The 16,889-nt window shown below is 56.2% G+C and overlaps 1 protein-coding gene across 7 annotated transcripts in view; it reads right to left on the bottom strand.

Annotated features, from left to right (window-relative positions):
- NFIC (nuclear factor I C) overlaps window positions 1-16,889 on the bottom strand; it is a 105,780-nt gene that overhangs the window by 17,104 nt on the left and 71,787 nt on the right. For all 7 annotated transcript variants that reach the window (XM_055248331.2, XM_063620668.1, XM_055248330.2 and 4 more), the window contains exons 5-7: window positions 16,453-16,576; window positions 15,666-15,790; window positions 2,639-2,764 (exon numbers count right to left, since the gene is read on the bottom strand). In XM_055248331.2, coding sequence (XP_055104306.1) covers window positions 2,639-2,764; window positions 15,666-15,790; window positions 16,453-16,576 — 375 coding nt within the window. The remainder of the gene's footprint in view (window positions 1-2,638; window positions 2,765-15,665; window positions 15,791-16,452; window positions 16,577-16,889) is intronic.

Here is a 16,889-nt window from a genome sequence, read left to right as displayed (position 1 = left end):
AAGCTCTTTCTACAAATGGCTGAATAGTGATCTTTTTTTTTTTTTTTTAAAGAGATAGAATCTCACTTTGTCACCCAGGCTGGAGTGCAGGGGCATGCTCATGGCTCCCTGCAGCCTCGACCTCCTGACCTCAGGTGATCCTCCTGCCTCGGCCTCCTGACCTCAGGTGATCCTCCTGCCTCAGCCTCCTGACCTCAGGTGATCCTCCTGCCTTGGCCTCCTGACCTCAGGTGATCCTCCTGCCTCGGCCCCCTGAGTAGCAGGGACTGCCAGCGTGTCCCACCACGCCTGGCTAATTTTTTGTATTTTTAGTAGAGATGAGGTTTCATCATGTTGCCCAAGCTGGTCTCAAACTCCTGGACTCAAGCAATCCACCCGCCTCAGCCTCCCAAAGTGCTGGGATTACAGGCATGAGCCACTGTGCCCGGCCTAATTCCAGCACATAAAGAAATCCCATCTCCATCAGCCGTCACTCCTCACCTCCTCCCCCAGCCCCAGCACCCATACATCCCCTTCCTGCCTCTGTGGCTGGGCCTGTCCTGGACATTTCATAGAAATGAGATCACATGCTGTGTGGCCTTTTTGTCTGGCTTCTCTTACTGAGCATGACGTCCTCAAGGTGGCCTGCGTCAGAGCCTTGTGCCTTTTCATGGCTGAGTCATATTCTATTGTGGTGCCTGCCTTTTCCTCTTCCTATACAGTTCAGTGATTTTTAGTATTTTCACTATTTATAGCAATCACTCCCCCGTCTCCCCAGCCTCTGGCCAGATAGTAAATATTTTTGGCTTTTGGCCACATGGTCTCTGCTGTAATTACTCAGCTCTGCCAAGACAGGGTGGGAGCTGCCACAGGACATATACAAAGACGTGGTCGTGGCTGTGTGCCAATAAAACTTTATTCGTAAGAACAGGCAACCAGGGGGCCGGCGTTTGCTGACCCCTGGCCCAAATGACTGCTTTGATTTGCGTCTGCCTCTTTGTGTGCATGACTGTGTAAAGAACTACATATTTTATCACTAGAACATGAGGTGGTAAGCAATATTTGAGGCTTCCTACAATTCACCCCCCTTAATCCCAATGGCAACCATGGGAAGTGATTTTTTTGTTTTGTTTTTTTCAGATGGAGTCTTGCTCTGTTGCCCAGGATGGAGTGCAGAGGCGCAATCTCGGCTCACTGTAGCCTCCGCCTCCCAGGTTCAAGAAATTCTTGTGCCTCAGCCTCCTGAGTAGCTGGGATCACAGGCACGCATCACCACACTGAGCTAATTTTTGTATTTTAGTAGAAACGAGGTTTCACCATGTTGTCCAGGCTGGTCTTGAACTCCTGACCTCAGGTGATCCGCCTGCCTTGGCATCCCAAAGTGCTGGGATTAAGGTGTGAACCACTGTGCCTGGCCGAGGTGGAGATGTCTCTCTCTTTTTTTTTTTTTTGAGATAGAGTCTCGCTGTGTTGCCCAGGCTGGAGTGCAGTGGCACGATCTTGGCTCATTGCAAGCTCCACCTCCCGGGTTCATGCTATTCTCCTGCTTCAGCCTCCCAAGTAGCTGGGACTACAGGTGCCTGCCATCATGCCCGGATAATTTTTTGTATTTTTAGTAGAGACGGGGTTTCACCATGTTAGCCAGGATGGTCTCGATCTCCTGACCTCATAATCCGCCCGCCTTGAACTCCCGAAGTGCTGGGATTACAGGCGTAAGCGACCGCACTTGGCCTTCTTTTTTTTTTTTTTTTGAGACAGGGTCTTGCTCTGTTGCCCAGGCTGGAGTGCAATGGCGTGAACTCGGCTCACTGCAACCTCTGCCTCCCGGGTTCAAGCGATTCTCCTGCCTCAGCCTCCCAAGTAGCTGGGACTACAGGTGCATGCCACCACACTCAGCTAATTTTTGTATTTTTAGTAGACAAGGGGTTTCACCATGTTGGCCAGGCTGGTCTTGAACACCTGACCTTGTGATCCGCCTGCCTCGGCCTCTCAAAGTGCTGGAATTACAGGCATGAGCCACCGAGCCTAGCCTTTTATTTTGAGATGGAATCTTACTCTGTTGCCCAGGCTGGAGTGCAGTGGTATGATCTCTGCTCACTGCAACCTCCGCCTCCCAGGTTCAAGCAATTCTCCTGCCTCAGCCTCCCCAGTAGCTGGCACAGGTGCGCGCCACCACGCCTGGCTAATTTTTGTATTTTTATTAGAGATGGGGTTTCACCATGTTGGCCAGGCTGGTCTCGAACTCCTGACCTCAGGTGATCCACCCACCTCAGCCTCCCAAAGTGCTGGGATTACAGGCGTGAGCCACTGTGCCCCGGCCTCATCGGCAGCTTCTGATACTGCCTGTCCATCAGTGTCTGGGGTTGGAATGCGGGGATTAGATCGAGACAGGGGGTGAGGGGAGTGAGGTGAAGTTAGGTTGCAGCCTCTTCTTATACAGGGGGGAAACTGAGGCTCAAAGGGACTGAGTCCAACCTCTCAGCTGGGCTGGAACAAGGCCCTGGGCACTCTCCACTACGGCACCTCTATGGGTTTTTGCCCACCTGGAAGACTACAGCAATAGGACTCATGGTCAGATATCCAGTGGGACTTCCCTGGCTGTGAGAGGCCTGATTGGAGGGCCCGCCGCCCCTCCCCGCCAGGGGCCCGTGGCGCTTACCGCTGTGCACGGCGATGACAGGCCGGTGGTGCTGGGTGAAGCTGGAGAGACGGGGAGAGTCCTGGGGGGACGGGCTGTTGAATGGTGACTTGTCCATCTCTGTCTTCTTCACCGGGGACGAAATGCCTGTGGAGGGGACGGGACGAGAGAGTCACAGGCTGGTCACACCCTGGGAGCCCTGGACCTTCCCCGAAGCCAAACTCCGCAGGGATAGAAGCCTCCTCACCCCGCCTCCTCCTCCCCCAGAATCCTGAGCGGGAGACAGCCCATCACACAGAGGAGTAAACGGAGGCTCAGAGCAGAGAAGGGGCTGGACAGGGCGGCACAGCCGGGGGATAGAGAGCTGGGTATCAACACGTGCCCCTGGGCCTCGCTCCCAGCCCTCGCCTACTTTCCTTCCAGAGAAATGGGAAGGCTCAGGGCTGCCCCATCACCTAGGAGTCACCCGAGCCCTAGAGAAGGCGGCAGGGAGGGCAGAGACAGATCCGAAGCCCAATTAGACCTTGACTGGCTAAGGGCGCACAGACAAGCCCCAGCTCAGCTCTGCCTTCCCTCATCCACGCGGGAGGAAGGAACGGAGCCTCCCTGGGGCTGAAGTGAGGTGCATCCACCCTCTGCAGTGACTTGCTGGCATCACTCTGCAGACAGGGGCCTCACTACCTCCCAGGCTGCCTGGGACAAAAGCCCCAACAGCCCCCAACTCAGCAGCTCAGCCCCTCACACCTTCCTCAGTGAATCAACGAATGAAGAAACAGACGGAGGCCGGGCACGGTGGCTCATGCCTGTAATCCCAGTGCTTTGGGAGGCTGACGTGGGCAGATCACTTGAGGCCAGGAGTTCAAGACCAGCCTGGCCAACATGATGAAACCCTCTCTGCACTGAAAATACAAAAATGAGGTGGGTGTGGTGGCAGGTGCCTGTAATCCCAGCTACTTGGGAGGCTGAGGCAGGAGAATTGCTTGAACCTGGGAGGCGGAGGTTGCAGTGAGCCGAGATCACGCCACTATACTCCAGCCAGGGCTACAGAGTGAGACTCCATCTCAAACACAAAAAACAGATGGATAGTTGGGTGCAGGGGCTCACGCCTGTAATCCCAGCACTTTGGGAGGCTGAGGCGAGTGTATCACCTGAGGTGAGGAGTTTGAGACCAGCCTGGTCGACATGGCGAAACCCCGTCTCTACTAAAAATACAAAAATTAGCCGGGTGTGGTGGTGGGCGTTTGTAATCCCAGCTACTTGGGAGGCTGAGGCAGGAGAATCGCTTGAACTCAAGAAGCAGAGGTTGCAGTGGGCCGAGATCACACCATTGCACTCCAGCCCAGGCAACAAGAATGAAAACTGTGAAACTCTGTCTCAAAAACAAACAAGCAAGTAAACAAACAAACAAAAAACTGATGGATGGACTCAGGGAGGCTCACCCACCAAACATCGGCTTCCCTCCCCCTCCAGGCACCCCCCTGGAAAGCCCCTGGGTGTGGGGGGAGCAGGTGGTCCAGGGTTCAAACCCCGGCTGGCCATGAGGCTGTGTGACCTGGGGCGAGCTGCCACATCCACCCCTTTTCATAAAACAGGGGATTCTGTAAAGCTCTGGAATTTCCATCGGGAGCAGTGTGGGAGTGGCGGCTGTGAGGATTGGGCCAGGGGTGCCTGTGCAGGTGAAGCCCACGGCCGTCCCAGATCCCTGGGCATCAGGGCATTCTCTGAGGATGCCTTCAGCCCTGCTTTCCGAGGGAACGTCAGCCACCCAGCTCGAAGAATGTTAGTTACTGCAGGAGCCGCTGCTGTTGCTGCTGTTTGGGGTGAGTGGGGAGATGACAGGGTGCCCCTTGACACTTTCATCCTGTCTTCAAAATGAAGCGGGAACACAGAGCCCCAAAGAGGGCCATTTTGGGTATTTCCAGGAGGCTGGGGTGGAGTCCCAGCTTTGGAGCCGAAATGCCTGGCCTTCTGGGGGCTGTGTCTCTCTCTCTTTTTTTCTTTGAGATAGAGTCTCGCTCTGTCGCCCTGGCTGGAGTGCAGTGGTGCGATCTTGGCTCACTGCAACCTCCGCCTCCCAGGTTCAAGAGATTCTCCTGCCTCAGCCTCCCGAGTAGCTGGGATTACAGGCGCCCACCGCCACGCCTGGGTCATTTTTGTATTTTTAGTAGAGACGGTGTTTCATCATGTTGGTCAGGCTGGTCTCAAACTCCTGGCCTCAGGTGATCCGCCTACCTCGGCCTCCCAAAGTGCTGGGATTATAGGCATGAGCCACTGCGCCTGGCCAATTTGTCACCCAGGCTAGAGTGCAGAGGCACGATCATGGCTCACTGCAGCCTCAACCTCTTGGGCTTAAGTGATCCTCCCACCTCGGCCTCCCAGGTAGGTGGGACCACAGGCATGCACCATCATGTCCAGACAATTTTTTTTTTTGAGATGGGGTCTTGCTATGTTGCCCAGGCTGGTCTCAAACTCCTAGGCTCAAGGGATCCTCTTGCCTTGTTCTCTCAAAGTGCTGGGATTACAGGCGTGAGCCACAGTGCCTGGCCCCAGGGAAGCTTTGTCAAGTGAGGGATAAGGATCACATCTTGCCTGAGAAATGCAGTGTCCTGGGCCCTACCCTATCCCTGGAAATGGAATCTCAGGGAGGCATGCCCTGGACAGCCACATTTTTAGAAAGGATTTTTACATTTCTTTTAAGGTAAAACATATCTACTGAGACCATCCAAACAGGGTGATGAGTTTAGCTTGCCTTCGACCTGGCCCTTGGAGTTCCTTACTTCCAGGGTCTCTCAGATGGGCACTGTGGACACTGGGGCCGGATTGTTCTCTGGGGTGGGGCCCTGCTGAGCAGAGTCCCTGGCCACCACCCACTTCATGCCAGGAGCACCCCCCAGTTGTAACAACCACAGATGTCCCCAGACATCACCAAAAGTACCCTGGGCAAGAATCACCTGTGGTTGATACCCTCTGGGTTAGGGGATCCCATGGACCCTCCACGAGACTATGTCCCATGATCCTCTGCCCTGCTGTGGTCCTAGGAGGCTGCACACACTGCAATCCACACGGAGTGAGGAGGGAGAGAGGAGGTGAGTCCCAGGAGCTGGGGTCCCCCTGGTTTCTACCGTCTGCCCCGTCAGGAGCTTCTTCTAGTGTCTGGTGTGAGCAGGGACGTAACTCAGTATTTTCCAAATAATTCACGCAGGATTTCTTAGTCTCAGCACTGCTGATGTGGGGGCCAGATCGGTCTCTGTAGGGAGCTGTCCTGGGCACTGGAGGGCGCTGAGCAGCATCCCTGGCCTCCACCCACTCCGTGCCAGGAGCGCCCCTCAGTGGGGACAACCACGGATGTCCCCAGATGTGACCTGGTGTCCCCGGGTGATGCCCTGATGAGAAACGGTGAGGATGTCACCGTGTCTTGGGTCTCCTGCTGATGGTTCCATAGGCACCTGCAGGCATTTGTGTGGCACAGCCCCTCCCCAGTCCTGTCCCCACCTCCTCCATCCTCCCAGCATTGCTGCATCCTTCCCCGAATGGGGTTACCACTCAGGGAACTTCCGTCCTCTCTGACGGCTGCAGCCCGGGGGAGCCCAGATCCAGGACCCAGCTGTGGGGAGACGTGCAGCTCTTCATCTGCTTTTGTGGTTATGGAACCAGCTGTCCCCATGGCCCTGCACACACCATGCTGTGAGGAGTGAAGGTGTCACCGGCACACACCCCAGAAGCAGGTCAGCAGTTCCCGGGATCCGGGAACACCCAGCTCTGGAGGAGGCTGGCACCCAGGACACCCACACGGGGGGCAGGAAGGATGACACCTCCACTCATGCCCAGCCTGTGAACACTCACAGGGGAACACTCCTGAGGCCTTGGACGTCGAGGCTGAGCCACCCAGAGAGGCCCCACTGCCCAGTGGGATGCCATGAAGTCTGTGACCAGGCTGGGCCCCAGCAGTCAGGCCCGGGCTTTTCCGGGGCAGGAGCATGTGGCAGGAATGAGGGTGGCCTGGAGCCGGGGAGGCCAGGCTGGTCTTGTCAGCACAGGTGTGTGCATGTGTATGCCTGTGCATGTGTGTGCGTGCATGTATGTGTGTATGCCTGTACGCATGTGCATAGCTGCATGCATGTGTGCATGTCTGTGCATGTGTGTGTACGCATGTGAGCATGTGCACATGTGCACACCTGCATATGTATGCCTGTACATGCACGTTCATATCTGTGTATGTGTGTATGCCTGTGCATGTGTCTATGTGTGTGAATGCGCACACGCGTGTGCACGTGAATATATGCATGCATGTGTACGCGCGAGCATGCATGTTCATGTCTATGTGTGCGTGCACGCACATGTACACGTCTGCAAGCATGCATGCATACGTGTGCATGCCTGTGCACATGTGCGTGCATCTATGTATGAGCATGCATGCGTGTGTGCAAGCGTGTGTGTTTGAGTGTGTGCAGGGCCACGGCGGGAACGAGGTTAGGGTTGTCAGACGCTCACTTAGGACGATTTCCTAGAACAGCTTGTCCTGGATGGAAATAGTCTGGCTCAGACTCCACCCCCGGCCGCCACATCCCTGCAGACACCGCTAGAGCTTCCTGAGATGGGGCCGGCGGGAGCCAGGGCAGGGCAGGAAGGAGGGGGGAGCGCGGCCCAGGCACTGCGAGAAAGAATAAGCCGGCATGCTCCCGGCAGGCTCTGCAGACACTGACTGCACCCCGCCTCCAAGCATCCTCTGTCTGTTCAGCAGGCATGCCTGGGACCCCTGTGGGACCTCCCTGTTCAGCCAGCGGGCATGTGAGTCCCCCGCCCATCTCAGAGGCCATCTTTCCTCTCAGGGAACACATCCATATGCCCCTCCCGCATCCTGAATGACCCGTCTGAGAATAGTGACTGTAAGGAGGACTCAGGCCCGAGGGCTCCCCCGTCACAGCTTCTTCCTGTCTGTTTAACACACACGCCCATCTGACCTCCTCTCTGTATTTGACCAAAGGCCCTCATCACCCCTTCGGGGCAGCCATTTGTTTGCTCAACAAACAAGCCCATCTCCCACTGAAATGCCAGCTCCCCCAGGGGGCCAAGGCCCACTCTTGCTGGGTCTCTAGGGTCCGGGGTCAGGAGGGGGCCCTACACAGGGTGAGTGGAGTAGACAGAGGCACCAATGCAGGGCATGAATCTGCTGAGGACAGCAGTGACCACTGGGCGTTGACAGTGCACCAAGGTCTCCTCTGGGCCCTGTGGACACTTGGGACTGGATCATTCTCTAGGGTAGGACCATTCTGAGCACTGCAGGGTGCTGAGCGGTGTCCCTGGACCCACTCCATGCCAGGACCACCCTGCAGTCGTGACAACCACACATGTCCCCAGATGTCACCCAGTGTCCTCTGGCGGCAGGATCACCCCTAGGTAAAACCCCCTGGCTCAGAGGATTCCACAGACCCCCAAGAGACTCTGCGTCCCATGATCCTCTGCCCTGCTGAGGTCCCAGGAGGCTGCACACATTGAAATCCACACCCTGAGTGGGAGGGAGAGAAGAGGTGAGTCCCAGGGGCTGGGGGTCCCCTGGTTTACACCGTCTGCCACACTGGGAGTTTATTCTGGTATGAGCAGGGGGCAGACTTTTTATTTTTATTTTTATTTTACTTTTTTGAGATAGGGTCTCACTCTGTTGCCCAGGCTGGAGTGCGGTGGTGCAATCATAGCTTACTGCAGCCTTGACTTCCTGGGCTCAAGCGATCCTCCCAACCTCAGCCTGTCGAGTAGCTGGGACCACGGGCACACGCCACCACGTGCAGCTAATTTGGTATTTTTTTGTACAGACAGGGTTTCCCTATGTTATCAAACTCCTAGCCTCAAGCGTTCCTCCAGCCTTGGCCTCCCAAAGTGCTGGGATCACAGGTGTGAGCCACCACACCCAGCCTCAATTTTTTTCCACATAATTAATACAGGTTTCTCAGCCTCAGCACTGTAGACATCGGGGCTGGCTCGTTCCCTGGGGAGGGGCTGTCCTGGGCACTGCAGGGTGCTGAGCAGCGTCCCTGGCCTCGACCCACTCCATGTCAAGAGCACCCCCAGTTGTGACAACCACAGATGTCCCTAGACACTGGCCAGTGTACCTGGGGGTGGGGCAGCATCGCTCTGGGTGAGGACCTTCTGTGAAGGCACCAGCCTCCTCTCTTAATGTGGTCCTCACAGCTGCCCCGTGCAGAGCTTACAGGAGCTGCGTCCATTTCACAGATGTGGAGGCTGAGGCCTGATGGGGGAAGTCACTCACCTAAGGCCATAGAGCCAAGGTGGGGTGGAGGTAGAGTTGGAACCCAACTCTGTCCCTCCCCAGGCCATGCTGCACTAGTCTCCACCCTGGGGTTATAAAAAGGGATGGGCGGGCCGGGCTCGGTGGCTCACGCCTGTCATCCCAGCACTGTGGGAGGCCGAGGCAGGAGGATCACTTGAGGTCAGGAGTTCGAGACCAGCCTGGCCAACATGGTGAAACTCCAACTCTACTAAAAATACACAAATTAGCTGGGCGTGGTGGCGGGCGCCTGTAGTCCCAGTCCCAGCTATTTGCGAGGCTGAGGCAGAAGAATTGCTTGAATCTGGAAGGCCGAGGCTGCAGTGAGCCGAGATCATGCCACTGCACTTCAGCCTGGGCAACAGAGGGAGATTCTGACTCAAAAAAAAAAAAAAAAAAAGGGTTGGGGGAAGCCCGGCGTGACAGAGGAGAGCAATGGATGGGGGCTGCCTGCCCTACCCTGTGTAATAACTGCCTGTGGACGGGACCTGTGTCGCCTTCGAGGGGGAGCTACACAAGCAGCAAAAACAAAGCACAGCGGGGGCTGCTCGAAGGCACCTTCCTCCACCCCACGCAGCCGGGTAAGCAGGGAGACCTCAGGAGGCGGCGGCCAGGAGAAAGGGCACTCCTGGCCCAGGCCCCAAGTGGGCAAAGCCTAGAGGCTGGAATGTGGGGCCTGGAGGCGTGGTGTGGGGGCCTTGCCTGGCATGGGGCTGGCATGATCCCCCCAGGCCTCTGTGAGCCTCAGGGTGGGGGACTGGCTGAGCACTGCCCGGGAGCAAAGGCCCCAGGGCCGCCAGAGGAAGGGAGAGCTGCTCTAATCAGCTTAACCCCCTTAATGAGCGGCTAATTGGGGGCTGTCTAGACAGGAAGCTGGAAAGGGTGGGGAGGGGGAGGAGGAGGAGGAGGAGGAGCATCCCAGGGTGGTGGCCAGCGGCCAAGGGCACCTTCGGGAGAGACCCTGCCTGCCCGGGTTCCTGTTTTGTGTCCTCCCTCTGCGGAGGCACCTGGCTTGGGACGGCCTTGCAGGCTGCAACAATAACCCTGGCCCTTCCCGTGCCCCCAGCCCCTCTGGCCCTTCCTGTGCCCCTGGCCCCTCTGGCCCTTCCCTTGGGCCCCCTGGCCCTTGCCTCGGTCCAGCAATGAGGTTACAGCTGGGCCCCACTGGGAACCTCAGGGACCCCACTCCAGCCCAGGGGCCAGGCCTGTTCCGAGGCGTCCCCCTTGGGACTTCAGAGGCTGCGAAATGTTTATCGATGCAGGCCACGGCGATGGGGAGAGGCCCAGGAAGCACTGGACATAAGCTCGGGGCTGTGCCCCTTCCTTAATGTGGGACCTTTGGGCCTCAGTTTCCCCACTTGTCAACTGATGGCCAGGGGCAGCCCTGATCTCACAGAGTGTTGCCAGGGAGGGGAAATAACCCGGCTTAGGACATCACAGATGCCCCATAAAACAAAGAGAGCAAGGTGCCCTGAGTGGGGCCGCTGGGAACGGCCACGTGGTTCTGTGTCCCTGTGCACCTGCTTGCGGCTGGGGTGACCTGGAGCAGGTGACATCACCTCTTTGAGCCTCAGGGTTTCCCTCTGCAAAATGAGGTGCCTGCCAGTCACCTCGGCAGGGCTGTCTGGGATTAAAATGTTGGGAAGGGACATAGAGAAAAAGCGGCGAGCCGGGTGCGGTGGCTCACACCTGCCATCCCAACACTTTGGGAAGCAGAGGCAGGAGGATTGCTTGAGCCCAGGAGTTTAAGACCAGCCTGGGCAACATAGGGAACCCTATCAATACAAAAAGTACAAAAAATAGTCAGGAGTGTTGGCAAGTGCCCGTAGTCCCAGCTACTTGGGAGGCTGAGGAAGGAGGATGGCTTGAGCCCAGTGGGTGGTGACTGCACCACTGCACTCCATCCTGGGCGACAGAGCAAGTCACTATTTGGGGGGAAAAAAAAAAAGGCCGAGCGCGGTGGCTCACGCCTGTAATCCCAACACTTTGGGAGGCCGAGGCAGGTGGATCACCTGAGGTCAGGAGTTCCAGACCAGACTGGCCAACATGGTGAAAACCCGCCTCTGCTAAAAATACAAAAATTAGCTGGCCGTGGTGGCGGGTGCCTGTAATACCAGCTATTCGGGAGGCTGAGGCACGAGAATCGCTTGAACCTGGGAGGCGGAGCTTGCAGTGAGTCAAAATCGCGCATTGCACTCCAGCCTGGGCAAGGCAGATTCTGTCTCAAAAAAAAAGAAAAAAAAAAAGTGGCCCAGACCAGGGGTCACGTACCTTCTCCCCCCTCCGTTTAGGTCCTTTGCATATGCCACTGGCTATATATAGGGGAGATTCTGCCCTCAAGAGACATTTGGCCAGGTCTGGGGACATTTACGGTTGTCACCACTGGGGGGTGCTCCTGACACGGAGTGGGTGGAGACCATGAACTGCACAGCACCCAACAGTGCCCGAGACGGCCCCGCCCCAGAGGATGATCTGGCCTCAAACATCCACAGTGCAGCTCCCGAAACCACGATTCTCCCTGCTGGGAATGCCCTCCTATCATTTTCCCTGCGGATAAATCCACTTAAATCATCCCGGTTGTAGCTTAGCCGCGAATTAATAATAAACCCAGTTCTCACGCCCCAAGTGCGTGCTTTACGTAAAGTCCAGCCCTGGGCCACGGGTGTTAAAATTCTTCCGGTGTTTGGCCAGGTGCGGTGGCTCACGCCTGTAATCCCAGCACTTTGGGAGGCCGAGGCGGGCGGATCACTTGAGGTCGGTTGATCACTTGAGGTCAGGAGTTCAAGACCAGCCTGCCCAACATAGTGAAACCCATCTCTACTAAAAATACAAAAATTAGCTGGTTGTGGTGGTGCACACCTGTAGTCCCAGCTACTCGGGAGGCTGAGGCAGGAGAATCACTTGAACCCAGGAGGTGGAGCTGAGATTGTACCACTGCACTCCAGCCTGGGTGACAAGAGTGAAACTCCATCTCAAAAACAAACAAACAAACAATCAAACAAACAAAAACAAAATGAAAGTGACTTTTTTTTTTTTTTTTTGAGACATAGTGTCGCTCTCTTGCCCAGGCTGGCGTGCACTGGCACGATCTCAGCTCACTGCAAGCTCTGCCTCCCGGGTTCACGCCATTCTCCTGCCTCAGCCTCCCGAGTAGCTGGGACTACAGGTGCCCGCCACTGAGCCCGGCTATTTTTTTTGTATTTTTAGTAGAGACGGGGTTTCACTGTGTTAGCCAGGATGGTCTCGATCTCCTGACCTCGTGATCGCCTGCCTCGGCCTCCCAAAGTGCTGGGATTACAGGCATGAGCCACCGCGCCTGGTCAGAGACAGGAATGTTATAAAGACGCAGATGACAATGACCTCCTGTTTCCCGGGTATGTCGCATGGGCCAGATGGTTGCTTCACGCACATCCTACCCTTCCTCCTCCCGTAGCTCCCAAAGAACAATTATTATTCACATCACCCCCATTGTGAAGATGAAGAAACTGAGGCTTAGAGAACTTAAGTGATGTGCCCCAGGTTACGCAGCACACAGAGCTAGACACGGGCAGGGCTGGGATCTGAACCCAGGTCTCTCCAATGCCTGAATCTGACCTCTTAATCCTAAAGTTATACTGCTTCTAAAAATCCTACAGGTGGTCGGGCGCAGTGGCTCACGCCTGTCATCCGAGCATTTTGGGAGGCCGAGGTGGGTGGATCACCTGAGGTCAGGAGTTTGAGACCAGCCTGGCCAAAATGGTGAAACCCTGTCTCTACTAAAAATATAAAGATTAGCTGGGCGTGGTGGTGGGTGCCTGTAGTCCCAGCTACTTGGGAGGCTGACGCAGGAGAATTCCTTGAACCCAGGAGGAAGAGGTTGCAGTGAGCCAAGATCTCGCCACTGCACTACAGCTTGGGTGACAGAGCAAGACGCCATCTCAAAAAAAAAAAAAAAAGGCCGGGCGCAGTGGCTCACACTTGTAATCCCAGCACTTTGGGAGGCCGAGGCGGGCGGATCACAAGGTCAGGAGATCGAGACCACGGTGAAACCCCGTCTCTACTAAAAAATACAAAAAATTAGCTGGGCGTGGTGGCGGGTGCCTGTAGTCCCAGCTACTCGGAGAGGCTGAGGCAGGAGAATGGCGTGAACCCGGGACGCGGAGCTTGCAGTGAGCCGAGATTGCGCCACTGCACTCCAGCCTGGGCGAAAGAGCAAGACTCCGTCTCAAAAAAAAAAAAAAAAAGGGGGGGGCCTGGCATGGTGGCTCACACCTGGCATCCCGGCACTTTGGGAGGACGAGGCGGGAGGATCACTTGAACTCAGGAGTTCAAGACCAGCTTAGGCAACATAGTGAGACCCCATCTCTACCAAAAAATTAAAAAAAAAATTAACGGCGCATGGAGGTATGCAGCTGCAGTCCCAGATACTTGGGAGGCTGAGGAAGGAGGATCACTTGAGCCTGGGAGGTCGAGGCTGCAGCGAGCTGTGATTCTACCACTGCACTCCAGCCTGAGTGACAGAGGAAGACCCTGTCTCAAAAATAAAGTAGGCGCCATGGGTACAGGGATGACAGAGGAAGAAAGGAGACGAAACAAAGCTGGTTGGAGGCAATTGCTCACGCCTATAATCCCAGAACTTCGGGAGGCTGGGGCAGGAGGAGCACCTGAGCCCAGGAGTTTGAGACCAGCCTGGGCGACACAGCAAGACTCTATCTCTTAAAAAAAAGAAAGAAAAAAAAATTAGCCAGGCATGGTGACATTTGCCTGTAGTCCCAGCTACTCAAGAGACGGAGGTGGGAGGATCGCTTAAGCCCGGGAAGTTGAGGCTGCAGTGAGCCATGATCCTGCTACGACACTCCAGCCCGGCTAGGGTGAGACCATCTCAAAAACAAAAGCCACAAATTTCCATATTTATTGGGTGCCTATGTGTTATGTGCCAGGCCTGTTTTACGGACATGAGACGTATTAATTCACTTAATCCCCATGACAACCCCAGGCAAGCAGTACTACAGGTACTAACACACCCATTTTACAGATGAGGAAACTCAGTGGGCAGGGCCCGGGAGGCTCAGAAAGCTGGAGTCACTAGGAAGCTGTAAGGGCTGAGCTATGGACCCCAGCAGGTGGACTACAGACCCCACGTATGTATCCACTGGGCTGCTCCCTGGGGCCCTTGAGGATAAGGTACTGCACAGAGCAATGCTTGTAAAATTTAGGGGCACAAAGTCGGTTGCGAATCTGAGGATGGATGCCAGGGACACCCTCTCCAGCATAACACAAGTCCACAGGCCATTTTGCACAGTTTCCTGAAAGTCATGGGTGCCGGCAGGCCTGAGAGCAGGACCTTAGAGTAAAAGCGATTCTTTAGATGAGAACTGTAGTGGAGATGGGGACCTCAAATAAGGGAAATCTTTAGAGAAAGAGCTTGGAGAGACAGTAAATACACATAATCCCAAGGAGCTGGCGTTCAATGGAAAAAAGGCCCTGTGAAGCTGCGGACCCTAAAGAACAGGAACTCTATAAGAACGACACCCCAGGCCGGGCGCGGTGGCTCACACCTGTGATCCCAGCACTCCGGGAGGCCGAGGCGGGTGGATCACCTGAGGTCGGGAGTTTGAGACCAGCCTGGCCAACATGGTGAAACCCTGTCTCTACTAAAAATACAAAAATTAGCCGGGTGTGGTGGCACACGCCTGTAATCCCAGCTACTTGGGAGGCTGAGGCAGGAGAATCGCTTGAACCTGAAAAGTGCTGCTTGCAGTGAGCCGAGATTGCACCCCTGCACTCCAGCCTGGGCAGCAGACCGAGACTCTGTCTCCAAAACAAACAAATAAACAAACAAACGAAAAACAGAGGCCGGGCACGGTGGCTCACGCCTGTAATCCCAGCACTTTGGGAGGCCGAGACAGGCGAATCACCTGAGGTCGGGAGTTTGAGACCAGCCTGACCAACATGGTGAAACCCCGTCTCTACTAAAAATAGAAAAAATTAGCTGGGCGTGATGGTGCAGGCCTGTAGTACCAATTACTTGGGAGGCTGATGTAGGAGAATCGCTTGAACCTGGGAGGCGGAGGTTGCAGCGAGCGGAGATCGTGCCATTGCACTCCAGCGTGGGCAACAAGAGCGAAACGGGAGGGAGAGAGGCAGGGAGGAAGGAAGGAGGGAAGGAAGGACGGACGGACGGACAGCCCAGAGGACCCTTCTGAAGAGAGAAAAGCAAGAGGATAAAATCTTCCTAGAAAAGGATGCCATGGGAATGGAGACCCTACAGAAAAGAGACGAGTCTCCTACAGAACCAGAAGATCCCATAGAGATGGGAACCTGGTTAAAAAAAAAAAGTAACTTCAAGAAGGACCCCAATGAGAAGGGATCCGGCATCTCAGGACCTTCTAGCGGGAAAGAGGACAAACAAGGTCCCTACAGACGAGGGATTCTATGACAGATCCCAGGAGGAGGCGTCCTGTTGATCAGAGTCACTACTGAGTCCATCCTGCAGCTCGGGGACCCCATAGAGATGTGGCATTCACGGCTGGAGGGCAGGAAAGTCAGGCAGGGGACAATCTCTGCCCTCCTCGGCCTCAGCGGAACCAAAGAGATCCGAGAACGCGAGCCCGGACCGTACTTGCAGCCAAACGCAGCTCGGCGCGACTACAATTCCCAGGAGGCCCCGCGGCTCCAGGCCGGCTTCCTGCCCCGCGGCGCCCGCGCAGTGGCTGCCGGAAGACGTAGTTCCCGCCGCGGTAACTCCGACCGGAAGGCCGGGTCCGCCCCTGCCGCCAGCCCTACCTCCTTCCATGTCCTCCGTCCAGTTGCGGCTGCTACTCGTGGGCGAGCTGGGCGAAGTGTAGTAATCGCCGCCAGGGCTAGTGTCCACGTCTTCCTCCATCGAGCCCGATTTGTGCCGCTTGCTCCTTATGGGCGAGGGAGGGGGAGAGGCTGGTTACCAGGGAGACGCGGGGCGGGGGGGCGCGGTGGCGGCCTTTGCTACTTCCGGTCCTTAAGTGGGCGGGGCGAGGGAAGTAGTATCGCGAGACATCGCGGGAGCCGCGGGCGTTCGGCCCGTTCCCTATGAACGCCTGTTCCAACCTGTCCATTGCTTGGATGGGACACCCCGGCCAGAGGCAGGAAGGGACTCAGCAGAGGTCGGACACCAAGCTAGCATGGTGGCGACCAAAACCCAGGCAGCCTGGCTAATCCCCGGCCACCTGTAGTCCTCAGAACTGCCTGTTAGGGGTATGATCCCATTTTATGGATGGGGAAACTGAGGCACACACAATGTGACCCGCTCGAGGTCACAAAGCATATTTCAGCAAGAACCTGTGTCTGCATTCTTCGGGGTGGTGGGGGATCTTAAGGGCTGGCTGAGCCAGCAGAACTTGAGGCTGGGCTGTCAGGGCTAGGGGAAGAAGCACGTGGGGCTGGCTGGGTTTTGAAGGATGAGTAGGAGTTTCTCAGGCCAGGTGAATCGTGAAAAGAGGTATTCCAGGGAGAGGAATGAGTCAGCTCGGGCCAGAGGGGATGGGTTGATGAATGGGGTCGTGAAATGCCCAGAGGTGGGGACCTGGGTACTTACCCACTGGAGGAGGTGCTGGGCAGCGTTCTTCTCAGGCCAGTGCTGGCCGGGTTCAGGTCGTATGCCAGGTGCCCCTGCAGCTCCCCCAGGGAGAAGTTGGGTCCTGTTCCGGTCACCACGGGTGCTGCAGAGGGTGACAGAGGAGAGTGAGGCAGGAAGCAGTGCCCAGTGCTGCGGTTTGCTTTAGAGAGGTAGGGAAAGCCATTGGGTGCAGTCCAAAGGGGGACCCCTTTCCCATATTGGCCCAGTTCCTAGGGTGGCTGAAACCAGTTTCATTCTATGGATCAGAGGACCAAGGCCACTGGGAGAGGCCAAGAGCACACTGTGAGGCAGAGGCGTAGCCAGAGCTGGAGGCCAGGCTCTGCTGATCTGGACAGGGAAGGTGTCAGTCAGGGCTAAAGAAGGACAGCGCCCAGGACCCGCTGGGGTGGGATTCA

Source organism: Symphalangus syndactylus, chromosome 17 (genome assembly GCF_028878055.3).
Source record: "Symphalangus syndactylus isolate Jambi chromosome 17, NHGRI_mSymSyn1-v2.1_pri, whole genome shotgun sequence".
Classification (NCBI taxonomy): domain Eukaryota; kingdom Metazoa; phylum Chordata; class Mammalia; order Primates; family Hylobatidae; genus Symphalangus; species Symphalangus syndactylus.
The sequence above is the reverse complement of the archived record's forward strand: the minus strand, read 5'-3'. Positions and strand labels throughout refer to the sequence as shown.